This window comes from Delphinapterus leucas, chromosome 19, assembly GCF_059928025.1.
Source record: "Delphinapterus leucas isolate spDelLeu-1000000601 "Yukka" chromosome 19, BTC_Dleu_Yukka2, whole genome shotgun sequence".
Taxonomy (NCBI): Eukaryota; Metazoa; Chordata; class Mammalia; order Artiodactyla; family Monodontidae; genus Delphinapterus; species Delphinapterus leucas.
Window position 1 is genome coordinate 7,458,803 of NC_143147.1, and position 25,693 is coordinate 7,484,495.

Genomic DNA, 25,693 nt, shown 5'->3' on the forward strand with positions numbered 1-25,693 from the left:
CCCTACCCTGAGGGGAAGGTGGGCCCTGACTGCCTCTCTCCATCTCCTCGCAGAGACCTCCAGGAGACCACTGTGCTGGCCAACCTCAAGACCAGATTTGAACGGAACCTCATCTACGTAAGGCCTGGGGCTGACCCCCCTGGGCTTGGGTCTGAGGGCAGCTGCCTCCCTGCCTCCTGGGGCTGCAGTGGGAAGCGTGGATTTCTCCTGCTCGCCCCAGACTTGTGGCATCTGGTTTGAACCCTGGAGTTTCTACTATTTGAGCACAGCATTCAAGAGCTGGGAGCGCTATAATCCAAAGTCCTAAAACATAGAGGCTTAGAGGCCTGGAGACAGGGAACCCAGAAGTGTGTGACCCCCACCAGGGGCCCGATGGGTAACGCTTCCAGAGTCCTGGGAGCCATACACCTGGGGCCCGGGGGTAGGGGGACGGTCAGGGGGCGGGCCCCAACTATGAACGAAGGAAGCAGGCACCCTTGTGGGGTCGTGACTGTGGGGCTTTGCGTGCTCCACCCTCCTCCCAGCCTCAGCCTGGTTCAGTGCCTGACACTCCACAACCAGAGCGCACGATCCACCAAGCTGTCTGGGGGCCCAGGGTGCAGACACCAGGGCCAGGCAGCCAGACGTCTGTCCCCATGAGACAGGGATCCCAGCTCCCAGGAGTGGGGGAGGGAGGGACACAGACGGGCCCTGAGGCCACCGTCTGCCCGGCAGACGTACATCGGCAGCATCCTGGTGTCGGTGAACCCGTACCGGATGTTTGGGATCTACGGGCTGGAGCAGGTGCAGCAGTACAGAGGGCGGGCCCTGGCCGAGAATTCCCCGTGAGTGTCTTCAGGGCTGGGGGAGGGGGCCTCCCCGGGGTCTCCTGGGTTCCTGTCTGAGCTTGGCAAGTCCCTGGTTGCCCCTCAGCCATGGGTGGTGGGTGGCGGTGGGGAGCCCGGCAGCCTCTCCCTGAGCCTGGCCACAGCCCCCTGTGGGCTGGAGGCCACTGTGGCTCAGACCTGGGTGGGGAGCCTTGCGGGGAGCATTCCCCGAGGGTGGGGTATGGCAGGATTGGCTCCTCGGCTAGGCAGAGGTGTCCCCCTGCCCATCCCCTGGGAGGTTTGGGAGCCCCAGCAGGGCCTGGCCCAGGAACGCCTGTGGCCTGTCTCTCCAGGCACCTCTTTGCAATTGCAAATCTCGCCTTCGCCAAAATGCTCGATGCCAAACAGAACCAGTGCATAATCATCAGGTGGGCAGCGGAGGGGCTGGGGGCCGGCCTGCCTGCCCGTGTCTTCCTGTGTCACGGCGGGGTCAGGGGAGCGCCCAGAAGAGGCCGTGAACAGGCTGGAGCTCACTCTGCCCCTCTGGCCGGTCAGCGGAGAGAGCGGCTCTGGAAAAACTGAGGCCACGAAGCTGATTCTGCGCTACCTGGCGGCCATGAACCAGAAACGGGGCGTCACACGGCAGGTGCGTCTGTCCCCCCAGGGCCCTCAGCCCAGCGTCCCTCGTGCTCCTCGAGAGGCAAGACTCTGTGGCCCCACTTGGAGGATGGGCGGCCGAGCCCAGGGCTGCACAGAGAGGCCTCGTAGGACTTGGGGCCCTTGCTGCCTCCCCTCCCGGGAGTTCTCTCCTGCTTGCCTTCCCCTGCAGCTCTGCGTTCCAGCCCCCTGGGGCGGCCCCAGCAGAGGCCACATGGGCAAGGGGCGTCGTCCACTCCTCCCGCCTGGCCTCACATTCATGGTCGTGAAAGAGGCAGGACAGGCCCGAATGTGTGTGATGGCCAGTGTAGGGTCAGGAGAGGCTGGGGCACTGAGAAGGCCTGGCTGGGGCCTGCAGCATTGGAGGTTTGCCTAGAGAGCTGAGTTCTCTGAACCCAAGAACGTCAGAACCTCCGCAATGGTTTCCCGAGGACCTGCTGTGTCCCAGGCCCAGGCTAGGCTCTGGGGAGCAGGCAGCAGCAACACAGCCTGATAAATGTTCCCATCTTGTGGGAATTTTGTTCTAGTGTAGGAAACAGAAAGGAAAATAGGCAGGTAAATTCTGTGTATGTGAAAGGGGTAAGTTGTAGGGAAGCATGGGGGGAGGATGGGGCATGTTGGGGATTGCGATTTCAGGCGTGGGGGTCAGGGCAGGTCCTGCTGAGAAGGCAAGGCAGTGGGGCCTGCAGACATCTGGGGAAGAGCAGGTGCAAAGGCCCTGGGGTCCAGCAGGTGTGGTGTGCTGGGTCGGCAGAGGGGTAGCATGTGGTCCAGGCGAGGGAGGATGGTGGCTCAAACCAGAGAGGTGACAGTGGTGTTGGTGAGCACAGTTGGCCTGGGTGCGGTTCCAGGACTTGGTGAGGGACCAGACGGGGCTGTAAGAGGGGTCGCCCAAGCTGGCCCCAGGCATTCGGCCTGAGCCAGCAGCTGAGGGGCAGAATATGGAGAGAGGACGCAGGTGCCCTTGAGGGTCTGCGGGGCATCCACGCGCAGGTGGTGGGAGACGGTAGATGTGCCAGGAGCCTGGAGCTCAGGGGAGGTGGGGCAGAGACTGAGGCCCGCCAGCTCAGACTACAGAACATGAAGCTCAGGCTCTGGCCCACCCCTCCAGAGGTTTGCAGTGGCCACAGTGTCCTAGCTGGTGGCGACCTCTGCAGGTGATCTGGGGGCACTGGGCAGGGGCTGCTGGGCCCTTGGTGAGGAGGGGGTCAGCCCAGGCTTTGTGGTCAGGAGAGGTCACTTCCTGGCAGGCCGCTTCTGATACCGACCTTGGCCTGCCAGCCCCTCCCATCCCAGCCTGGGTCTCCTGGAGGCCAACCAGATCATCCCTTTGCTCCAGGCCGGGGGTCAAGCCTCTAAGAGTGGACTCCTGGGAGGACTGGCTGCGTAGGCAGGCAACCGTGTGCGTCAGGCACCCCCTGTGTGCGGGGAACCTTCCACTCTGTCAGCACCAGAGCCTTGCGGCAGCCCTGGGAGCTGGAAAACTGAGGCCTGGGAGGGTAGTGACTTGCCCAGTGTCCCAGAGTGATGGGGTGGAGGGGCTGGGGTCTGAGGTTCGTGGCGGGGGGCTGTCTCGGCAGGGTTCGGGGAGGATGGCGGAGGCGCGGGACGTGGCTGGGTCTGAGGGGTTGGGCCGGGCAGAGAGGAGCTGTGAAGATGTGCCTGCTGGCTGGGGTGACCGTGGACTCACCTCCTGGCCGCTGTTGAGCCGCTCCTGCAGTCGGACGGTCTGGGTCTAGGGTCAGTTTCAGGCAAGGCTGGGTCCAGGGTCTTAGACAACGTCCCTTGTCTCGGCCCCACCCTCCCGCACGTTTGGACATCATGCTCATCTGTCCCCCGTGGTCAGCACGATGATGCCACAGCACCACGGCCCACACTGCCCACCGGGCCAGGAGGTCTCAGGGCTCCCTCTTGTTGGACTGGTTTTGGCCACGCGTCGTCACTGGACCCAGGCGTGCCTTGGTCAGCCGAGGTCTGGGCCACAGGCTCCATCTCTGGGCTGGGAACGAGACAAGGGTTCCCTGGGGTAGGGGCTCGGGGTGGCTGAATGCTGCTCAGCCCGGGGCACAGGCACCGGCGCACCCGCGGGTTGGGCTGGACGGCCCCACGGGGCCAGATGTTCCCACCCCTGGCCGTGTGCCCTGCCCTGTGCTGGGCACTAGAGGAGAGAACCCACCCCCAGGTGCCCACAAGGGACACCCAGGCTAAGGGACAGGTGGACCCTGACTCCCTAAGCACCCCCACGCCGGCCCCCAGGCCTCTCTGGGCTTTAGTCCACTCCTCTGTACGGTGGGCACAGTATTTCTGGGACTGAGCGACACTGTGGGTGAGCAGGTGGAGGGAACTGGCATCGTCCCCAAGGTAAAGTGTATCATTTCTGTGCACACCGGGCCCCCTACTTCTCCCCTAAGAGTTTATCCTGAGGAAATGATGCAGCCAGAGAGAGCACTGCTTACATCGCCGAGCATGGGCTGTGGTGCTTTGGGCCCTCGCTCTTTCCGACCCTGGCGTCCCGAGCGCGCTGCCTCACCTCTCCCAGCCTCGGTTTCCTGATCTGTGAGCAAGGGCGATATTAGCACCTATCTCGTAGGATTGTTAACGATGCTGTTAATTGGGGCAAGAGGCCTGGCACGCAGTAGGTGCCTAATAAGTGGGTGCTGTGATGAGCTACAACACCCTGGCAGCTCTGCTCTCATAAAATGCTATCCCCCATTTCATCCATTTAGCAGATTTTTTTTTTTTTTTGGTATGTTTTGGCCACATAGTGCGGCATGTGGGGATCTTAGTTCCCCAGCCAGGGATGGAACCCGCACCCCCTGCAGTGGAAGCGCGGAGTCCTAACCACTGGCCCACCAGGGAGGTTCCCCCCCCACCCCCCCACCCCCGCCGCCAGCAGGTGTTTGTTGAGAGCCTCCTACTGCCAGGTCCTGTGTGGGTGGCTGAACACCAGGCTTGTGCGCACAGAGTCCTGCCTGTTGGGCTGACGCTCTAGCAAGAGACACGGACGTACGAAGGGCTGAGGGCTGAAGGGGGGCAGAGCGCCAGTGCCCAGAGGCTGGCGCGGGCACAGTCAGGGGACTGCAGTGCTGGGCAGAGTGGGGAGGGGACAGGAGATGGGGCTGGGCCGTGCAGGGCCTGGAGCCCAAGGGGTGGGAGCCGGGGGTGGGGGACGGGACCTCCCGAGGATTGCGGAGGACCCCTGGAGGGAGCCAGGAGGGGCAGGTAGGAGGCCTTTCCAGGAGACTGGGTGGTTCATGGCCGGTGGTGGCTGGGGAGGGGGGCAAGAACACCCCCAGAGCCCTTTGGCAGGAAGGCCCAGCAGACCCCCCACCTCGGGCCATGCCATGGTCCCCGAGCCCAGACACCTGGGGCTCTGAGGCTCCGGGGTTTGCTCTCAGCTGGCGGCTCTCCTGCCTGTGGGCCGGGCCGGGAGGGCTCAGCCACTCCCTCTGTGGTCGGAGGCCCCCCGCGTCCTGGGGGGAGCCGGTCGGTCCCGCGGGTGACCCGCTTCTGTTCTTGTCCCGCCCTCCTCCTCTGTGCTGGCGGCTCCTGAAGATAAAGGTATTGGGGGTGTGTGTGCGCACGCTTGTGCGGTGTGGGGCGGGCAGCATGGGGTGAGCGGTGGGGGACCTGGGGAGGCCCCCGCGGGCTCCCTGCAATGCCCGAGTCTTCCTCTGGCACCCAGATCCTGGAGGCCACACCCCTCCTGGAGTCCTTCGGTAACGCCAAAACTGTCAGGAATGACAACTCCAGCCGCTTTGGGAAGTTTGTGGAGATCTTTCTGGAAGGGTGAGTGGGCCGCGGTGGAGCCCCCCTGGGGCCTTGCGTGCACGGTACGGTGCCCAGCGTAGCTGACTCTGCTCCCTCTCCAGGAGCGTGATTTCTGGTGCCATAACCTCGCAGTACCTGCTCGAGAAATCCAGGATCGTGTTTCAGGTGTGTCAGGATGGGGTCGGGTGTGGGGCGTGCAGACCCTCTGAGCCTGGCACCTGGCTGAGCTGATGAACGAGGCTCGGGCTGTGTGTGTGTGTGTGTGTGTGCGCGCGCGCCTGTGGCCGCGTCTCCTCCCCTACCCCGCACCCTGTCCTTGGCCCTGAGGCACACCTGGCCCCATCCCGCCACAAGGCCTTCGCAGCGCCTGTTCCTTCTACCTGGAGCACTCTTCCCGCAGACAGCTGCATGGCCGAACCCCTCACCTCCTCCAAGTCTTTGCTGAAGGTCACGCCCCAAGGAGGCGGCCTCGGTGAAGAAATGCAGCCCCCCCCGACCCCCCACCACTGCCCACCCCCTTGGCTGCGTTGTTTCTCTGCAGAGCGCTTCTCGCCACTCACGGTGCTCTGCTGAGGGTCTGTCTCCCCTGGCCGGCAGGTGGGCTCCCATGAGGCCAGGGGCTTCTGTCTGCCGTGTTCCCCTTTGTGTCCCAAGGGCCTGGCTTGAGGCCTGGCCACAGTCTGTGCCCACCACCCTGGCTGGCCCTGCGAGTACACGTCTGGTCCGTGGACACACGTGTGCAGAGACTTGTGTAGCTGGTACACATGTGAAAAGGGCCACCTTTCTTTCATTTCTCCAAGCAGAGTTAAATCCTGCCCAAAGCCCCGCCCCACCACCACACCAGGGTCCCCCCCAACCCCCCGCCAGTGCCAGGCTGGGGCTCACTCGTCACAGGGGCACCGGTCTCACCTGAGGCCCGTGTGTGTACTTGTATCTGTGGGCATAGCTGGGCTTGTACGTGTGTCCGGGGGTCACCTAGGTCGGCGGCTCCCCTCTCTGCAGCCTCCAACCCACTCCACAGGCCAAAAACGAGAGGAACTACCACATCTTCTATGAGCTGCTGGCTGGGCTGCCCGCCCAGCTCCGGCAGGCCTTCAGCCTGCAGGAGGCCGAGACCTACTACTACCTGAACCAGGTGAGAGCCAGCAGGCATCTGAGGGCCCTTGGCCTGGTCCCCTCCCCCCATCACTCCGTGTGGGCCGAGAGAGCCAAGTCGTGGCATCCTGATGGCCAGCGAAGGTGATGGAGGTTTGGGAGGGTGAGTTTGGACTTGGCGATGTCTCATCGTGGCAAGGGGGACAGGTGTCTTTGGGGTCCAAGGCCAGGGTAGGGCAGGCCGACCTGATTCTTTGTTTTTCTGGAGCCTAGAATAGAACTAAGTGGCCTGGAGCGACTACACTTCCTTCCAGAGCCTCACTTTCGTCATCTGTAAAACGGGGACAGCACAGTCCCGCTTTGCAGGGGTGTGTGAGGATTAGAAGAGGGAAATGTACACGAAGCCCTCAGCACAGGGCCTGGTGTGCGGTGCCCGCTCGGAGCCTCCGGCCCTCGGGAGTAGAAAGAGAACTGGGATATCCGGCCACACTGCAGGCCGGGGCAGAGCAGGGTCCTTGAGGGCTCCTGGCCCCCACCCAGGGTCCCCGACCCCTGCCCTGCCCTCGCCCAGGGTGGGAACTGTGAGATCTCAGGGAAGAGCGACGCGGACGACTTCCGCCGGCTGCTGGCCGCCATGGAGGTGCTGGGCTTCAGCGCCGAGGACCAGGACAGCATCTTTCGCATTCTGGCCTCCATCCTGCACCTGGGCAACGTCTACTTTGAGAAGTATGAGGTGAGGGGACACCACGGCCGCACGGCCCGCTCCCTTGGGACATGGGCGTCCTCTGGAGGCTGAAGAACTGGCTGAAATACCGCCGGCTCACAGTCAGAAGCACAGATCATTTGGTCTTTTTCTCCGCTTTGGGGGTTGTTCATCTTTTTCTAATTGACGTATGAGAGCTCTTTATATACGTTAAGGGAATCAGCCCTTTGTCTCTAGGGTGAATTGCAAATATATTTTCTGGTTTATCATTTATATTTTGATTGTTTACAGGTTTTTTGCTGTTTCGGTTTTTGGTGGGGTTTTTTGCTATGCAGATTAAAAAAATTATTTTCAGGTATTTCATTTATCAAGTCTTATAGAAATTTTAGACTTTTTATCATTTTAGAGATCTATCTCTCTAAAATTATAAAAGCCTATGCCTATAATTGTTTGAAGACCTTTTATGGTTTCTGTGACTATTTTTTTAACATTTAAATCTCTGGTTCATCAGGAATTTATTCTAGTAAGGTACAAGGTAGGGATCTTGTTTTTTGTTTAGATAGTGACTCAGTCTCCCAACTTGAGAAATATGTATTTATCCCATACTGAAAATTCCTGTGTACGTTTGTGTCTAACTCCTGACTTTTTTACTGTGCTTCGTTGACCTGTTTACGAACTATGTGTCTGTCCCCACAGTGTTTTAATTATTCTAACTTTATGCTTTACCATCTCCTGGGACCCCTGTACTCCTCTTCTGTTTTAGAATTTTCCTGGCTGTTCTCACTTGTTTCTCTTCTTTATAGGAACTCATATAAAAAGCTTATTTAGCTCAAAATGCACTCCTGTGGGTGTTTTGCAGACAGACGCGCAGGAGGTTGCCTCGGTGGTGAGTGCCCGGGAGATCCAGGCCGTGGCCGAGCTGCTGCAGGTCTCCCCCGAGGGCCTGCAGAAGGCCATCACCTTCAAAGTGACCGTGAGTCCCTGGGTGCGGGGTATGCTATCGAAGCCTCCTGACAGCCCTGGACGGAGCTGCTTTGTGCCCCGTCCTGTGTGGGCCCCCTGCCCCTCTCCCCCACCTCCCCAACCTGTCCATCTTCTGGGTCTGGCCCAGAGGTGGGTAACCTCAGATCCCAAAGGCATTTGGCACCAGTCTCCGGGCCTTTGCATAGGTTGTTCCCTCTGCCTGGAATGCTGTTCCCTTTTTCACGCCTACTGATTCTCAAGCCCCAACACAGGTACCCTCTGCTCCAGGGAGCCATCCCTGACCCCTGGCTGGGCCAGTATCTCCCACACCCCTGCCCTCCCCCCTCCCCAGGCTGATGTCACCATTGTGTCTGCTTCTGCCTCTGTCTCCCGCTCAGACTGGCAGCCCTCGTCCCACCAGCAAGCCAGGCAGAAGGGGGGACGAGGGTGTCTTGCCCCTGGCTGACTTCGTGCCTGAGACAAGTCACACCATGTCCCCGGCTCCCCTCCCCACGCCCCCCACCCCCAGTCCTCTGGGGACTTTCCGGAGGTGGTGGCCAACCCGCTGTCACTCAGGGGCTGCATCCCCCGCAGGAGACAATGCGAGAGAAGATCTTCACCCCCCTGACCGTGGAGAGTGCCGTGGATGCCAGGTGAGGCCACACCTCCCGCCTGAGCCCCAGGTGCCCCGCCCCCTCACTGTGCCTGCCCCCCCACCCCCCCCACCCCCCGCCAAACACCATCTCTGCTCCAGGGATGCCATCGCCAAGGTCCTGTACGCGCTGCTTTTTGGCTGGCTCATCGCCAGGGTCAACGCGCTGGTATCCCCGCAGCAGGACGCGCTGTCCATCGCCATCCTGGACATCTATGGCTTCGAGGTGGGGCCCCGGGGGCGCTCTTGCACCGTCACCTGTTCAGGGCCCTCCCCTATGATTATCTCCCTCTGCTCGCCCACAAGCGCTCCCTGGGGCCTCCGGGCGGCAGGCCCTGTGGGCAGCACCAGGGACCCCAGAAAGAACCAGACCTGGGCCCCGACCTCGGGGCGCTTCCAGGAGGGACTGGGTGGGATGAGGATGAACACTGACGAACACATGTGGTCAGAGCTGTAACAGAGGCAGCCTGGCACTGGGGGAGCCTGGAGCAGAACCCTAGCTGGGCAGGCATCAGGTAAGGTTTCCTGGAGGCGGAGGAGACGTCCTGAGCTAATTCCTTACAAACCAGCCAAGGCATTTGAGGTGGAGGGAACAGCCTATGCGGAGGCTCAGAGGTGTGGGCCGTGGTGTCTGGGGAGGTGGAAGTCATCTGGGTGGTTAGGGTGGGGGGCATGGAGAGAGACAGGCAAAATCAGAATAACAGAAGTGGCAACTGAGGCTCCCGTGGCACCTGCTGTGTGCCAGCTGACGTTCTAAGCGCTTTGCATATTAGTTCACTTAATCCTCACAACCACCCTGTGAGGTGGGCACTGTCGTTATCCCCATTTTACAGGTGGGGAAACTCAGGCATGGGGGCTTAGAAAGTGGCAGAGCCAGGATTGGAACGTAGGCAGAAGGTTCCAGAGCCTGGGGCTTCAGACACTGTGTGTGCCACCTTGCATGGGACCGTCAGGTTCTCACCTGTGCGCAATCGGAGCCACCGAGGGTTCTGGGCAGGGGGTCTGTGGGCGGGGCTCCAGTTTGCTGAAACTGCGGAAGGCAGGGATGAGTCTGCACGGGGGGGGGGGGGGGGGGGGCGGGGGGGGGCAGGCCCTGGGTTGGACGGATGGGCTGCTGGCCACGGAGGGGCCGGGCCCAGCCTCACCACACGCCCGGCAGGACCTGAGCTTCAACAGCTTCGAGCAGCTGTGCATCAACTATGCAAACGAGAGCCTCCAGTACCTCTTCAACAAGATTGTCTTCCAGGAGGAGCAGGTGAGAGTCCTCCGTCACTCTCTGTCCCGTCCCCGCTGGCCGCTGGGCCTCCTTGGAGGCAGATGGGTTGTGCTGGGAACCAGCACACGCGAAAGCCTGTGTTATGGAAGGGCAGGTGCAGGGGTGCTGAGTGCAGAGAAGAGCCCCTTGGGGGGTCCTCCTCACCCTTGGCAGGGCTGTTCCAGGCCGGGGGAGGAGCAGGGCCCGGAGGAGGTGGTTCGTGTGGCCCCGCTGGGGAGTGAGCTCCCTGGACTGGGAGGCGTGCACGCAGGGGTGCCCTGGCCAGGCCCCCGGATGGCGTCCGCCTGGGGGATGGGCTGGGAGGGGCCCGGGGCTCGGAGGCAGAGGCCCGCCGCCTGCAGGAGGAGTACATCCGCGAGCAGATGGACTGGCAGGAGATCACCTTCGCCGACAATCAGCCCTGCATCAGCCTCATCTCGCTGAAGCCCTACGGCATCCTGCGTATCCTCGACGACCAGTGCTGCTTCCCCCAGGTGAGCTTGCTCAGGACGCTGGACGTCTCTGAGCCTCGTGGCCTGCATTCCTCTCTGCTCTGGCGTGGGGTCGGAAGCTCAGGACTCCCAACCTGCCATTCAAACCTGGGGTGACTGAGGCTGGATGGGGGCTCGGGACGAGGGGCTGCACCAGCCTGGGAAGTCATAGAAGGCTTCCTGGAGGAGGTGACCTTGTGCTTGGGCCTCAGATTCCGATTGGAAAACACAAGGGTGGGATGGGTGCTCTGGGCAGTGGGACTAGAGCGTGCAGAGACAGCTGAGCTGGATGGGGGGCAGCTGGGAGCACACCCGTCTTCAGGATCCACTTAGTCCACCCCAGCCCGAGCAGTGGGCAGCCAGGAGCAGCGGGGACTTGTTCCCCCTCCCCGGTGCTCGCTGGGGACCAGTCAGGGCTGGAGAATTTGTCATTAGGCGAGGAATGGGATGCCGGGCCCCTGTCCACCCGCTGACCGCCGCCTACCCCCAGGCCACAGACCACACGTTTCTGCAGAAGTGCCATTACCACCACGGCGCCAACCCACTCTACTCCAAACCCAAGATGCCACTGCCCGAGTTCACCATCAAGCACTACGCGGGCAAAGTCACCTACCAGGTGAGACCCAGAACCATGGCCTCCAGTGCCCTTCCCCACCGCTGGAGACACTGGCACCTGTTCCAGTTTTGGCCCTGATGATCCTCAGCTGTGTGACCTTGGCCAAGTCACTTTACCTCTCTGAGCCTCAGTTTCCTTATCTGGAAAGTGGGGATGATAATAGTGCCCGTCTCACGGGGCGAGTGAGAGAAGTCCAGGGCCAGGGCGGGTGTAATGAGAAGGAGCCCCCATCAGCGGTCACTGTCACCACTGTCACCTTGGCTCATTCCTGCCCTGGAGCCGTCTCAGGCCAGGATTTTGAGCCTCTGTCCCCACTGGGCCTCGTTTTCCTCATCCGTAGAATGGGCACAGGACAGTGTCCTCACTGAGGATGGGGCCAAGATGTGGACTGGTCATGTGAAGCTGTGGCTACTGCCCCTGCCCTGGGGGTGGAGAGGCTAGTGGGGCGGGAGGGGAGGGGACCAGAGCAGGGGGAGGGGCCTGTCCCTCCTAGGATAGACAGGGAGGCCGAGGCCTGGAGGGGCAGGGCCAGGGTCACCCGGGGCTGTGAGCCCCTGACCCACCGTCAGGAGGAGGGGGGAGGAGGGGAGAAGGCAGGCTGACGCACCCCGGGGCCGCGTGGGGTGGGAGTGGGGTCCAGCCCGAGCTGCTCCGCCCCTCCCCCTTTCCAGGTGCACAAGTTCCTGGACAAGAACCATGACCAGGTGCGCCAGGATGTGCTGGACCTGTTTGTGCGGAGCCGGACACGGGTGAGCGGGCCTCACCTCGCCACCCCAGCCCCCCGTAGCCTGAGCACGCAGCTCACCGTTAGGCCCCTCTCCCAGCCCGGTCCTGCCTCTGGCTCACCCCACCCCATCCCTCCCTGAGCGGTTCTTCCATCCCCACACCTTCTCGGCCTCCACTTCCCCCTCTGTCGAACGGGCACCCTCCCCCTGAGGACATTGCCAGAGTTCACGACCAGGTCTGTAACAGGCCACCTCGGGGCCAGGCACGGAGTCAGTGCCCGTGTGTTCCCCAGCCACGGGCGGGCCCCTTGGAAGGTGCTGAGCACCCTCGCTTGAGAGGTATGCCAGCTGGGAGGACATGGCCTCACCGAGAGGACAGGGGGCCAGCGGGTCACTTTTCCGACCCCTCTGGTGCAGAGACTGATGCCTTTTGTTCTTTCCCTGTCTCTCTCTCTCTCTCTTTCTCTCTCTCTCCCTCCCCCCTCCCTCCCTCCCCCTCCCTCCCTCCCTCCCCCCTCCCTCCCTCCCTCCCCCTCCCTCCCCTCCCTCCCTCCCTCCCCTCCCTCCTCCCTCCCTCCCTCCCCCTCCCTCCCTCCCTCCCCCCTCCCTCCCTCCTCCCCTCTCCCTCCCTCCCCCCTCCCTCCCTCCCTCCCTCCTCTGTCTCTCTCTCTCTCCCTCCCTCCCTCCCTCCCTCCCCCTCCCTCCCTCCCTCCCCCCTCCCTCCCTCCCTCCCCCCTCCCTCCCCCCTCCCTCCCCTCCCTCCCTCCCTCCCCTCCCTCCTCCCTCCCCCTCCCTCCTCCCTCCCTCCCTCCCCTCCCTCCCTCCCTCCCTCCCTCCCTCCCCCCTCCCTCCTCCCTCCCCCCTCCCTCCCCCCTCCCTCCCTCCCTCCCTCCTCTCTCTCTCTCTCTCTCCCTCCCTCCCTCCCCCCTCCCTCCCTCCCTCCCTCCCTCCCTCCCTCCCTCTCTCTCTCTCTCTCTCTCTCTCTCTCTCTCTCTCTTTCTCTCGTTTCTGCCTCTGGGTCCCTCCCCATCCCTGTCTCCTGTCTCCCGCGCCTTGACTGCTGACTGGCCCAGGTGGTGGCACACCTCTTCTCCAGCCATGCCCCACAGGCTGCCCCTCAGCGCCTGGGAAAGAGCAGCTCCGTCACCCGACTCTACAAGGCGCACACGGTGGCCGCTAAGTTCCAGCAGTCGCTCCTGGATCTGGTGGAAAAGATGGAGAGGTGGGCGTGGCAGGGGCGCGGCACCCAGCCTCACCTGTGACCCTCAGGGGTAAGCACCCCCCTTCTCTGGGGCCTCACACTGCCCTCCTCCCGCCCCTGCCCAGGTGTAACCCCTTGTTCGTCAGGTGCCTGAAGCCCAACCACAAGAAGGTATGTGATGGTTGAGGTCCCTGGGGGAGCCAACTCCTCTCCCCATGCTGTGTGACCTTGGGTGAGTGGCTTTGCCTCTCTGGCCCTCCATCTGTTGGGCCGATGTGCAGGCTCCCTATCTGAGCCTTCCCCCAGGAGCCAGGCCTCTTTGAGCCAGATGTGGTGATGGCCCAGCTACGGTATTCGGGGGTGCTGGAGACTGTGCGGATCCGCAAGGAGGGCTTTCCGGTGCGGCTGCCCTTCCAGGCATTCATCGACAGGTACCTCGGTCAGGGTGGTTCTGAGCTCCAGAGACCCCTTCCCAGCCCACCGTGGCCCTAGGATTACGCAACCCAGGATGAATAGGGCTTGCCACGCAGTGTTGCTCAGACTGTGCGGTACACGAGACCAGCACGTGCCAGCTGTTATATGGAACATGTATTTACTGTTTTGTATTTTTTCATAGTTTTATTCTGTGTGTGTGGATTCTAAAGAGCAGTAATTTTAATAGTTATTTTAACAAGTTTCCAGCAGATGGCGGTAAATCACCTTATTCTACTGAAACAATTTATTACAGTTTTCGGGTTGCTCAGTATTTTTTTTTTTTTAATTTTCATAATTTTTGAGTTTACTTTTTTTTTTTTTTTTTTTTTTTTTTTTTTGCGGTACGCGGGCCTCTCACTGTTGTGGCCTTTCCCGCTGCGGAGCACAGGCTCCGGATGCGCAGGCTCAACGGCCATGGTTCACGGGCCCAGCTGCTCCGCGGCATGTGGGATCTTCCCAGACCGGGGCACGAACCCGTGTCCCCTGCATCGGCAGGCGGACTCTCAACCACTGCGCCACCAGGGAAGCCCTGAGCTTACTTTTAAGGCCTCTTTTATTCTATTTAATTTTATTTACTTGTTTATTTATTTTTGGCTGTGTTGGGTCTTCATTGCTGCGTGCGGGCTTTCTCTAGTTACGGCGAGCGGGGCTACCCTTCGTTGCAGAGCACGGACTTGTCATTGTGGTGTGGAGCACGGGCTTTAGGCGCGCGGGCTTCAGTAGTTGTGGCGCGTGGACTTAGTTGCTCCGCGGCATGTGGGATCTTCCCGGACCAGGGATCGAACCCATATCCCCTGTATTGGCAGGTGGATTCTTAACCACTGTGCCACCTCAGCAGAGTCTTGAGAACAGAAAGCCTTTTTCTGGTTAGAGGACACTATGAGTAGAGGCACTGCTGGGACTCGGGCTTCCGGGAGACGGGGGCCGACCGGGTGGGTCCCATAGACCCACGCTGGGTTTGGGCCCTGCAGGTACCGCTGTCTAGTGTCCCTCCAGCACAACCTGCCAGCCAGTGGGGACATGTGTGTGTCCATGCTGAGCCGCCTGTGCACGGTCACGCCAAACATGTACCGCGTCGGCGTCAGCAAGGTAAGTCCTACCGGCACTCAGCCCCTGGGTGCCCCACGGCTGGAGCCTGTGGGCTCAGAAACACTCAGGCTGCAGGCTACTGTCCCAGAGGCCATCCAGTCGAGCTGGTAAATGGATGCTTATCCTACCTCCGGACTTTTCCCGGCTGTTCCCACTGCCTAATTCACCATCCCGCCTTCCCCCGCCTCTCCAGACCCAGCACATCCTCCACCCTACTCCAGGGCTGCCTTGTCTGTCTGCCTCCATGGACTTCTGGAGAGGGAGGGGCCTCCAGGCAGTCACATGGCCTTCCCCTGCCTCAGTCCTTGCCTCCTGCCCTCAGCTGTTCCTGAAGGAGCACCTGCACCAGCTGCTGGAGGGCATGCGGGAGCACGTCCTGAACCGGGCAGCCGTCACGCTGCAGCGCTGCCTCCGCGGCTTCTTCATTCAGCGGCGTTTCCGCTCCCTGCGCCGCAAGATCATCTTGCTGCAGAGCCGGGCCCGTGGCTACCTGGCCAGGTGTGGCCCAGAGAGGGCAGGACTCCCTGGAGTCCAACGGCTAGGTTCTGGGAAGGCCGAGCCTGAACTTGGGTAGTGAGCTCCCTGTTCCTGGAGGCATGCAAGCTGAGAGTAGGGCCTCTGCAGGAAGGGTGATCAGACTCTCTGTGTCTCTGCTTTTGGATGTCCTTCCCTCCCACCCCCTGGTCCTTGTGACTGGTGGGTGGGAATTCCTGCAGCCAAGAGGGCCCCCCTCTCCCCGGCATGTCCCATACCCTGGGACTACAACCTGATTGGAGGTACATGGTCCAGACGGTTTAATCCAGGTCCTGCCACTCACGTTGTCGTGTGACCTTGGCCAGGTCACTGCCCCTCTCCGAGATTGTTTCCCTTTGTGCAGAGGGCCCCGGAGTGAAGTGTGGGCACTGATACCCAAGCAAGGCGGGTGTGGCTGTCTCTGCCCCTTGGTCTCTCATGACCCCTGCCCCGACCCTTCTTTCCTCCCCACCCCCAGGCAGCGGCATCAGCAGATGAGAAGGCGTCTGGTGAAGTTCCGGGCCCTGGTGCACATGTGCACAAGCCACCAGCGTCACCTCAAGGTGCTGCAGGCCTGCCCCTCGCCCTCCTCCCAGGAGCCGGGCCTGCCCCGTCGGGCTCCGGGGGTGGAGGGGGCAGCAGGAACGGGGAGGAAGCACTTGGCCCCAGGAGGAGACTGTTGGCCGGGGCGGGCTTGGGTTCGAATCCCCGCTGGGCCCTCTGTAGCCGCAATCTCCCCACCCACCCCTTGGGGATGTGCAGGGAGTTGAATGAGAGGCTGCATGGGAAGGGTGTGGCTAGTGCGGGGCTCACGGCAGGGGCCCCAGTAACCAGGCCTGATTAGAATTTGGCAACCTGAACAGCACCGGCTCTGGTGGTGCTCTTGCCTCCGTGCCAGTCTCGGCTTATTGTTGTATAACGCATCGCCAGACAGACAGACATAACCCCAAAGCCCCGAGGAGCTGCGCCTTTACTGGAGGTTCTGTGGGCGCCAGGGAGGGGCCCTGTCACACGTCTCTCCGGTACTTCCCAGAGATCCTGTGCGTCTCTCCTTCCCAAAGTGTCACCCTGTGCCTTCTGCCTGTGTCTCTCTCGCTGTCTTTTCCCACACCCCGTTTCTCTGGCCGCGCCTCTGCCCCCCGTCTGTGAGGTGGGCCTGGGGCCGTCGCCTCTGCCCGCCGCTGCCCACCCTGACCGTCTGCTGTCCTGCAGCCGAGGGCGGAGCGGAGGCTCTGGGTGGTGGAGGTGCGGCTACGGGGGCAGGAGGTGGGTGCGGGGTCCGGGTGGCCGCAGGGGACAGGAAGGGAGGCCAGCAGGTGGGGGAGCAGCAGGCCTGTTTCCTCACCCTGTGCCACACCGCCAGGAGCTGAGCAAGCGACAGGTGGTGGCTGTGGGGCACCTGGAGGTCCCGGGGGAGCTGGCTGGGCTCTTGCGAGCAGTGTCAGGTACATCGGCGCCAGGCGGTGTGGTGGGAGCGGGTGCGCGAGGGGACCAGGCCCCTCATGGCCTCCTCTGTCCACAGGCCTCAGGACGGGCCAGATGCCCCGGGTGGCTCCCGTGCGGACTCCCCGGCTTCAGGCTGAGCCCCGGGTCACGCTGCCCCTGGATATCAACAACTACCCCATGGCCAAGTTTGTCCGGTGCCACTTCAAGGTAAGGGCTGGCAGAGGCCCAGTTAGAACTGGCACTGTCCTCAGCCTGGGGCTGGCTCCTGGCCACCCGCTGTGGGATCAGGTATGAGCCCTTCAGTTGCTGGGTCTGTGTCGTGAGGAGTCCGGGGTCTCCAGGGGCCCTGGATAGCAGTGGAGGGCCCTCGGGGGCTCGGGAGGTGGCTGTTTGGAAACATTTCAGAAATGTAATGAGCGGTGGATCCATAGCACATCATCCCTGCTCCTCATTTCCTGCCCTCCGAGGGGGCCTCGTGGGGGCTCTGTCACCGAGATGCTGGTGTCTGCCCCTCTGCAAGCTGGTTACCCATCTGCACACTGGGGACCTGTGTTTCCCAGGCTGGTGTGCCCCAGACGCATCCGTCTGTCCCAGCTCTGTGCCCACGTGCCTGCCCTGTGCCCCCAGGAACCTGCCTTCGGGATGCTGGCAGCGCCCCTGAGGACGCCCCTCACACGGCTGCCGGCGGAGCATCATGCAGAGGCCGTGGGCATCTTCAAGCTGGTACGGGTCTGCCTAGACCACCTTCGAATTCATAGCCCCTGCCCCCGAGGCCAGACGGCGAGGCCCCTCGCCCTGCCCTCCTGGACACTCTACTAGCCCAAGCCATGAGCCTGGGAGGGATGTGGTCGGATATGCATGTTAGAAAGTACCTTCTGGGGCGTGGAATGTGCAGGAGGTGAGGGGCCTCCTGGAGGCCGGGGGTGCGGGGAGGGGCTGGGGCTATAGAAGGTTCGTGAGCAGGAGAATCTTGATTTTTCCCAAAGGCTGGGTCACCTGCCCCAGGGTATGGCTATTACACTGTAACATGGGGGACTTTCATATGGGCAGGGGGACATGGGAAGGACACGAGAGGGATGTGGGGTGGGGGTGGGGACCTGGCGGGAACAGCCCTCCGGGAAGCCCAGGAGAGTCTGTTTGTGGCCAGATCCTGCGTTTCATGGGCGACCCCCAGCTGCACGGAGCCCGGGACCACGTCTTCGGGAACTACATCGTGCAGAAAGGGCTGGCGGTGCCCGAGCTGCGGGATGAGATCCTAGCGCAGCTGGCCAACCAGGTGTGGCGGAACCCCAGTGCCCACAACGCTGAGCGGGGCTGGCTCCTGCTGGCCGCCTGCCTCAGCGGCTTTGCGCCTTCCCCGCGCCTCGACAAGTACCTGCTCAAGTGAGTGGAGCTGGGGGGCCCGGGGCGGACGCCAGGTCAGGCTGGGCCAGGAGGGAGGCTCGGTCCTTGGAAGCTCAGGCTTGGGGGCTGGCCCGGGGCTTCACTGCAGAGGGCAGGAGTCGGGTGAGGGGGGATACAGGGCTTCTGGAACTCGGAGGTAGCCAGCCCAGTGTGCGGGGAATTTGGAATAGAGGCGCTGACCTCTCACATCCTGGGGGGCAGGGTGTAGCGGTATGGTTAGGAGTGTAGACTCCGACGGTCTGTGTTCAAATCCCAGCTCAGCCGCATATGACCTGTGTGACCTTGGGCAAGTTACTTAATCTCTCTGAGCCTGTTTCCTCTCCTATAAAACGGGGCTGATAAGAGTACCTACGTAGTAGGCTGTGTGAGGATTAAATGTGCAAACACATGTGAAGTGCTTAGAACGGAGACAGACTCACGGTAAGTGTAGCCTGCTGTGTGCGTGTAGCCTGCTGTGTGCGTGTAGCCTGCTGTGTGCGTGTAGCCGTTGTCAGCATCCTGGTCTTGATAAGATGATGGTGATGTTGATGTCACTGTGCTGGGTGATATGAATGATTCGCAAGGGAAGGAGCTCAAGCAGGCCCTGGGCAGCATCGTAGTTCTGACACTTAGTTGCTGTGTGACCGGGGCCAAGTCACTGCCCGTCTCTGAGCCTCTTTCCTTATCTGGAAATTGGGGATGGTAACAGGACCCACCTCACAGGGTAACTGTGAACTACAGAGCGGGCAGAGCTCCCCGGAGCCGTGTGCAGTAGGGGCAGCTCCCTTGGCCGGCCCTGGGAATCTGTGCCGGGGGCAGGGCCACTACCTGCCTGCTGGGCTTGCCGTGGGCACGGCTCTAGCTTCCCTCTGGCAGCCGCTGTCTGCCTGCTCCTCTGGTGCTCCTGGCCAGGCTGCCAGCGGTGGGGAGGGGGCAGGGAGCCCGGCACAAGGAGTGCCCGCCACTGCCAGGGATCAGGCTGGTTGGTCCTGGGTCAGGTTGAACCCTCACGGCCGTCTCTGTGAACTTGGAAGCAGGCTCAGAGAGGGCCGATGACCGCCTGGGGTGGCCTGGTGAGGGAACAGAGGGAGTGCCCAGAGGCCAGGTCTTTGCCCACACCCCCTGCAGCCCCTACCCTGGCAGTGACATTTTGCTCCAACAAGCTTAGGTGGGTCAACCTGGAACCGCTTTGGCCGTCCTTGGACCTCTGGCCTGGACGCTTTCCGCTTGGCCCAGGAACTCCGGGCTGCCTGAGATCATTTGTAGACCACTCTCAGAGCTCTGGGCCGGCCTGGGCCCCCTGACTAGCCTCGGGGCCTTCCCCCACTGCCGGCCAGCCTCAGGTCCCTCCTCACCCTCGCGCCAACTCCTACCCATCAGGTTTGTGTCTGACTATGGGCGGAATGGCTTCCAGGCTGTGTGTCAACATCGCCTCATGCAGGCCATGGGCCAGGCTCAACAGCAGGGCTCTGGCGCTGCCCGCACCTTCCCTCTGACCCAGCTCGAGTGGAAAGCAACCCAGGAGAAGGCCGGAATGGCGCTGGACGTGGGCTGCTTCAACGGTGAGCTGCCCTCTCCCTGCCCCACGGAGGGGCAGCCGGAGTCAGCAGGCACCAGTAGCCTGGGCTTAGGAGGCGCTGGGGAGGGGCCTGCGGGATGTGGCCCTGGAGAGAGGTCAGTGTGTGTGGGCACATGGCGGCTGGACCTGGAAACGGGGAGGGGAGCCAGGGCCGTGAGATGCAAATTCAGACGCTCCAGGCTGAGCCCTGCACCCGCTGCCGTCCAGGTGACCAGTTCTCCTGCCCGGTGCACTCCTGGAGTACGGGGGAAGAGGTGGCTGGAGACATTCTGAGGCACAGGTGGGCTCCTGGAATGCCCCACCCAGTGCACCCCTGTGCACCTCGGAAGGAGGAAGGGAGGGACGAGAGGCCAGGCCCCCAGCCCCGGAGGGTCCACTCCGGCCATGAGTGGTGTCTGGCTCCCATCCCAGGGTCTCCCCCAGTGGTACCTCTCGGCTCTGTCCCTTACTCCCAGCCCTTCACGTGCTGTCTCCAGGGGGCTGACCGACGGCTGGCGGGGCTGGACGGTGGCTAGGAAGAAGGGGGTCCAGTGGGCAGAGCTGGCCGGCCACGACTACGTGTTGGACCTGGTGTCGGACCTCGAGCTACTCAGGGAGTTCCCGCGACAGAAAGCCTACTTCATCGTGGGTGCAGAGGGGCCCACGGCTGGCAGGGGAGGTCCCAGGTAGAGATGGCCTCTCCTAGCACAAGGCTCCCCCTCCTGGATGCTGGCGGTGGGGGACTGCGTTCTGAACTTAAGCTTCAAGGTCCTCACTGAGGTGGGGCTCGCCAAAGGGCCCTGCCTTTAAAGGGAGAGAGTCAGCCAGTTCCGGGGCACAGGAGAGAACGGGGGTTCTGGTAGGGCTCTGGGTCTCTGGGGGGTCAGCTGCTCTGTGTTCTCCATCCCCACAGGGTGTTTGGCAACAGCTGGGACTCGGACGAGGACGCGCCCGCTAGGCCCCAGCCCCTGGGGCACATGCCCGTCGTGGCCAACTCCGATGGGTACTGCAGCCACAATGAGGACGGTACAAATGGGGAGATTGAGGCCCAGAGAGGGACAGCGACCCACCAAGGTCGACCAGCAGTGGCCGCTGTCTCTGGTGGGGGGGGAGCCTGGGAGCCGGGAGTGGTCATCAGCAGGAGAAAAGGACTTGACTTTTGTGTCCCCCAGCCCCGCCAGACTCGGACAGCCTTGGGGAGCCCGCTGTGGCCCACAAAGGACTGGACTGCTACCTGGATAGCCTCTTCGACCCCGTGCTGTCCTACGGGGATGCGGTAGGGATGCAGCAGGGCATTTGCAGACCACGGCACGGCGTGTGTACACAGGAGCCTCTCTCAGCCAGGGTCGTGGGGTGGCGTGTCCTCTCTGGGTCTCTGCTGGGGGTCAAGCAAACGATGAGGGTGTCCTTACAGCTAGAGGTGCTCGGAAGGACCCACAGCTGGGGGTCCACGACACTCTGGGAGCGGGCCCCCGGGCACCCTTGCTCACTCTGGGAACTCCCAGGAGCCCCTCCAAGGCATAGCGTGAAGCCCTGAGCAGGGCGCAGCCCCTTTGAGCCTGTTTGCTCCCCTGTGAAAGGGATGGGTTGGGGCTCGCAAGGTTGCCGGAGGCCTGACCGGGGTGCCGTGTGGGCAGAGGCCGGGCACACAGCAGATGCTGGCCGGTGGGAGGCCCCCGGGACACAGGCGGTGGCGGTGTCAGGTGCCTGTTGCCTTGGAAGCTGGGGAGTACGGCACTGGGGCAGTCACTTGAGCCACGTGCCCCCGCTCCCAGGACCTGGAGAAGCCAACAGCCATTGCCTACCGCATGAAAGGGGGAGGCCAGCCTGGTGGAGATGGCAGTAGCGGCAGCAAAGGCGGCCCCCGGAGACCTCCAGAGCCAAGGCCAAAGCTAAGTCAGTGGCTGCCCCCGGTCGGTTCCAGGGTCGGGCAGGGTGGAGCCCCTCGGTTCTCAGGGCTGCTTTGGCCCTAGAACAGAGGCAGCTTCGGCCGTGGGGAGAGGTTGAGCCGGCGGAGGAGGGGCAGGCACGGTAGGGAATCCCCCCCATCTCCCAAGCCTCTGGATCCACGTCCCCTGACACGGCCCCCCCGCAGTTCCAGGCCTGGACGCCTCCACGTTGGCCCTGCAGCAAGCCTTCATCCGCAAGCAGGCAGTGCTGCTGGTGAGTGCCGGGCTTGGAGGCTGCGGGGGGGGCGGAGCCTGGGCCTGCCCACTCACCACCGCTACTCTCCCCAGGCCCGGGAGATGACCCTGCAGGCCATGGCGCTCCAGCAGCAGCCCCTGAGTCCCAGCCCAAGGCCATCGCCCCCAGAGGTGAGTCTGGTTCCCCAGGTGAGTGCTGTGGTGCCCTGGGGCATCGCTGCGCCTCTCTGAGCCAGGAGCCCCCTCAACCCCTCTTGGGCAGACGTGGGGTCCCTGAGAGCAGACTGATGTGTCCCGGGAAGTCCACCCCACACCCTGCTCTCCACAGAAACCCATAGCGCCAGAGGCCCTGCCGAAGTTCGTAGGCACCGGACTCCCGGCCAAGCCTGTGCTCTTGCGCTGCGCTCCAAAGCCTGTGGCTCCAGCTCCTCTGGTCAAGGCCCCGAGGCCCCCCACCAAGCCCGTGGCCGTCCCCATTCTAGCTCAGGACCGGGCACCTCCAGAATCCAGTGAGTGTCCTCTCCCGGCCGGGGGGCCTCCCACTTCCCAGGGCGGGGCTGGGAGGGCACTCTCACCTGTGCCCCCATGCCCCTGCCGCAGCTTCGCCCAGCCTAGAGCTGGTCCGGTCCTCGACCCTCAACTCGGAGCACTTCCCGCAGCCCACGCAGCAGATCAAGGACATCGTCAGGCAACACCAGCAGCCGCCCCGGGGAGGCCGGCCCGAAGCCTTCAGGTCAGTCTGGCCTCCCCAGCCCTCCAGCCATCCGGATGGCGGCCTCCCCACGGGCCTGCGCAGCCACCACCCGTGTGCCCATCTGCTGGGTTCGCAGCCCCCCCACCCAGCAACTTCTAGGGAGTGAGTCTGTTCACACAGGTGCTCCAGATGAGCCACCCGGGCAGAGGGAGGCCAGGACCGCTCTCTAGGGTGTGCTGTGTGTCCCCACACCCGTCTCTGGTCCTCTCTGGGTTCTCGTTTATAGTGATGGGGGTGGAGGAAAAAATTCCCTATTGTAGAGTTATGTGGCTGGGAAGAGGAGACTCAGTGTCCCACCCACCAGGAAGGACGGCGGGAGGGTGTTCGTGAAGCGGCCGGACCCCCACGAGGAGGCCCTGATGATCCTGAGGGGGCAGATGAGCCATGCAGCGGCAGCACCTGGCACCCAGGTGAGGGGCAGGGTCTGGCTGGGCCCAGGTGGAACAAAGGACAAAGTGGGGCCTCTGGGGGAGCCTCAGAAACCAGCTGGCCCCTGTAAGCTGTGGTCTTGCTGCTCCCCCCTGAGCGCTGTCTTTGGGGCAGGGACAGGTCCCCAGAGAGGCCGTAGCCCTGGTGAAGCCAGTGACCAGCACACCAAGGCCATCCGTGGGGCCCACTCCAGGTGAGGGCCAGGAGGGAGGGAGGGAGGGGCCCGAGGGCAGGTGTCCAAGTGTGAACACAGGTGAGACTTGGTCTGCGTGACGGTGGCACGTGTGTCCGTGTCCCTGGGCCCGTGTGGACCCACAGCGTGGACGTTTGTGTAATTGCATTAACACTTAACACTGATTTCAGTCCCAGCCCACTCTGACTTCACTAAATCCTCACTAAGACCCTTCAACACAGTACCATTTGTGCCTCTAGATGTTACAGGTGGGGAGACAGGCACAGAGAGGTTAAGTGACTTGCCCACGATCACACAGCTCAACAGTATCAGATCAGGGATAGAAACCCAGGCCTCCTGGCGTCACAGCTGGAGCCCTAACCTCTGCATCTCCTGCCTCACGGCAGCCACAACCCTCTTAACAGAGATCAGTCGGTTCACGTCACGCCTGCCAACAACGCTCCAGTGGCTCCTGGGATAAACTCCAGACTCCTCACTGTGGCCCACGTGACGCAGCATGACCTGCCCACCTTCCCAATCCCATCTCCTCCCGCTCCCCCCTCAGACACTCTGTTCCTCACTGTTTCTGGCACACACCGAGCTCACTCCTGCCTCAGGGCCTTTGTCCTTGCGTTCCCTCTGCCTAGAATGCTCTTCCCGGAAGATCTTTGCATGCTCAGCACCTCCTCAACATTCAGGTCTCAAGTGTCACCTCCTCAGAGAGGTCTGCCCGACTGCCCAGACCGAACGCCCCTCACAGACCAGCCCCCAGACTTTCCTAAGTCACTGGTTTTATTTCCACCCCAGCTCCTGGCTCTGAGAGCTCTGTCCTTCTGAACTGTCTGTTCTGCCCACACCTGCTGGGGCCTGGCCTCCAGGCAGTGGCCTGTCTCTCCTGCTCCCAGGCCCCTGGCCCCTGGCTGGGCCTGCGGGCGCCGGGTCTCCATGTGCGGGGAGGAGGGCTGGGCTGTGTGAGTGTGCACGTGTGCCCGCGTGATCAGGTGTGTGTACGCCACAGGCCAGGAGGCCTCTCTGCCCCAGCCCGCTCCCACCCCTGCAGTGCTGGCCTCACGGTCTCTGGAGCCGGCCGAGGACCCCGTGCAGACGCGGCTGCACCGCCTCCTCAGCCCCGATTTCTACGGCTACCAGGATGCCCCCTGGCAGATCTTCCTGCGCAAAGAGGTGTTGGAGCCCGGCTGGGGCTGGATGGGGGCAGAGGGGCCTGAGGCGGGCGGGAGACCGGGTCAGGGCGGAGCTGAGCCAGGGTCAGGGTCAGAGCGTGGCTGGTGCAGAGCGAGTGGGGCTGCAGCGGGGGAGGGGCCTCCAGAAGGTCCTCACGGAAACCCTGCCCCCACAGGTGTTCTACCCCAAGGACAGCTACAGCCACCCTGTGCAGCTGGACCTGCTGTTCCGCCAGGTGAGGGCCTCTCCTCCCTAAATGCCCTGCGTACTCAGCAGGGCAGGGGGTGCGTAGCCTAGCCGTCTGCAAATCCTCCTCCTTGGATTTGGGGTCCTCGACCACAGTGAGGAGGGGAAGCTGTTCTGCCGAGGCCCCCACTGTAGACAGGGTCGAAGAGCCCACAGTCCCACCTAACCAGACTCACAGCAGGTCTGAGCTGCACGGGGCCTGGGGTCCAACCCAAGCCCCACCATACAGATGAGGAAACTAGGGCTTGGGGAGGGTGGAGGTGAGGAGAAGGGAGAGCATCCTCGGGAGTGGGATCTGATTTACACAGATGACCCCACTGTTGCATAAAGGCACCCCTGCTACATTCCCAGTCGTCCTAAAACGGTCCAGCGTGGGCTCCCGGTTGGGGGAGTCCCACGGGCCGCCGGTGCCACACTCACCCCACAGATCCTGCACGACACGTTCTCCGAGGCCTGCCTGCGCATCTCTGCGGACGAGAGGCTCCGGATGAAAGCCCTATTTGGTACCGTGGGGGCCAGGGGCAGGGAAGGATGTCGATGGGGCAGCCAGCTAGACACCCCACCCCCGCCAACCCTCCCCGCTCTGCTCTTGGCCTCTCCCACGGCCCGGCCGCAGGTCTGGGTTGGGCTCTGCCTGACCGGCTGTGGCCTCGGCTGTCCCTGTCTGTCTGTGGACATCAGTTTCCCAGTATGGACACTGGGAACACAACAGACTGACACCTCCTTGCTGAGGGTCAGCCTCCCCCCATGCCACGTGGGTCAGTCCCGACCCGACCTGTGTCCCTTAGCCCAGAACCAGCTGGACACGCAAAGGCCCTTGGTGACGGAGAGTGTGAAGCGGGCCGTGGTCAGCATTGCACGCGACAGCTGGGAGGTCTATTTCTCCCGCCTCTTCCCTGCCACGGTGCGAGCCCCCTGCCTGCCCCCTGCCCGCCCAGAGGCTCCAGGGATGAGGCCGGAAGAGCCTCACGTGCCACTCGTCCCCACCCCAGGGCAGCGTGGGCACCGGCGTGCAGATCCTAGCTGTGTCCCACACGGGCATCAAACTCCTGCACATGGTCAAGGGCAGCCACGAGGCCGGTGGGCCGCTTCGGGTCCTGCGCACATACAGGTGACTGGCAGATGGGCGGGAACGGGGCTGGCCGGACGCTGGACGTGGGCCGGCACCAGCGGTTCCTCGCCGGCTGGCTTCACGGCCGTTGACTGAGCACAGTCGGCCCTCCATATCCACAGGCTCCACATCCACAGATTCGACCAACCGCGGATGGAAAATACTCAGAAAAAAAATTTCAGAAAGTTCCAAAAAAGCAAAGCTTGGATTTGCCACTCACCAGCAACTATTCACATAACGTCTACTTTGCTTTTGTG

The 25,693-nt window shown here is 62.7% G+C and overlaps 1 protein-coding gene across 1 annotated transcript in view; it reads left to right on the plus strand.

The window, feature by feature from the left end:
- MYO15A (myosin XVA) overlaps positions 1 to 25,693 on the plus strand; it is a 57,073-nt gene that overhangs the window by 12,444 nt on the left and 18,936 nt on the right. The window contains exons 3-46 of the mRNA XM_089900227.1: positions 54 to 117; positions 715 to 824; positions 1,160 to 1,234; positions 1,362 to 1,452; positions 5,019 to 5,024; positions 5,149 to 5,252; positions 5,336 to 5,399; positions 6,256 to 6,369; positions 6,901 to 7,062; positions 7,892 to 8,005; positions 8,590 to 8,648; positions 8,750 to 8,873; positions 9,807 to 9,902; positions 10,265 to 10,396; positions 10,884 to 11,009; positions 11,681 to 11,758; positions 12,808 to 12,956; positions 13,061 to 13,106; positions 13,242 to 13,366; positions 14,381 to 14,498; positions 14,821 to 14,996; positions 15,490 to 15,574; positions 15,974 to 16,017; positions 16,241 to 16,256; positions 16,375 to 16,456; positions 16,534 to 16,664; positions 17,085 to 17,180; positions 17,605 to 17,840; positions 19,221 to 19,402; positions 19,627 to 19,699; positions 19,896 to 20,084; positions 20,312 to 20,472; positions 20,580 to 20,674; positions 21,174 to 21,294; positions 21,494 to 21,561; positions 21,636 to 21,713; positions 21,871 to 22,051; positions 22,143 to 22,275; positions 22,601 to 22,706; positions 22,846 to 22,918; positions 23,958 to 24,079; positions 24,255 to 24,314; positions 24,753 to 25,229; positions 25,318 to 25,436. Coding sequence (XP_089756353.1) covers positions 54 to 117; positions 715 to 824; positions 1,160 to 1,234; positions 1,362 to 1,452; positions 5,019 to 5,024; positions 5,149 to 5,252; positions 5,336 to 5,399; positions 6,256 to 6,369; positions 6,901 to 7,062; positions 7,892 to 8,005; positions 8,590 to 8,648; positions 8,750 to 8,873; positions 9,807 to 9,902; positions 10,265 to 10,396; positions 10,884 to 11,009; positions 11,681 to 11,758; positions 12,808 to 12,956; positions 13,061 to 13,106; positions 13,242 to 13,366; positions 14,381 to 14,498; positions 14,821 to 14,996; positions 15,490 to 15,574; positions 15,974 to 16,017; positions 16,241 to 16,256; positions 16,375 to 16,456; positions 16,534 to 16,664; positions 17,085 to 17,180; positions 17,605 to 17,840; positions 19,221 to 19,402; positions 19,627 to 19,699; positions 19,896 to 20,084; positions 20,312 to 20,472; positions 20,580 to 20,674; positions 21,174 to 21,294; positions 21,494 to 21,561; positions 21,636 to 21,713; positions 21,871 to 22,051; positions 22,143 to 22,275; positions 22,601 to 22,706; positions 22,846 to 22,918; positions 23,958 to 24,079; positions 24,255 to 24,314; positions 24,753 to 25,229; positions 25,318 to 25,436 — 5,061 coding nt within the window. The remainder of the gene's footprint in view (positions 1 to 53; positions 118 to 714; positions 825 to 1,159; positions 1,235 to 1,361; positions 1,453 to 5,018; positions 5,025 to 5,148; positions 5,253 to 5,335; positions 5,400 to 6,255; positions 6,370 to 6,900; positions 7,063 to 7,891; positions 8,006 to 8,589; positions 8,649 to 8,749; positions 8,874 to 9,806; positions 9,903 to 10,264; positions 10,397 to 10,883; positions 11,010 to 11,680; positions 11,759 to 12,807; positions 12,957 to 13,060; positions 13,107 to 13,241; positions 13,367 to 14,380; positions 14,499 to 14,820; positions 14,997 to 15,489; positions 15,575 to 15,973; positions 16,018 to 16,240; positions 16,257 to 16,374; positions 16,457 to 16,533; positions 16,665 to 17,084; positions 17,181 to 17,604; positions 17,841 to 19,220; positions 19,403 to 19,626; positions 19,700 to 19,895; positions 20,085 to 20,311; positions 20,473 to 20,579; positions 20,675 to 21,173; positions 21,295 to 21,493; positions 21,562 to 21,635; positions 21,714 to 21,870; positions 22,052 to 22,142; positions 22,276 to 22,600; positions 22,707 to 22,845; positions 22,919 to 23,957; positions 24,080 to 24,254; positions 24,315 to 24,752; positions 25,230 to 25,317; positions 25,437 to 25,693) is intronic.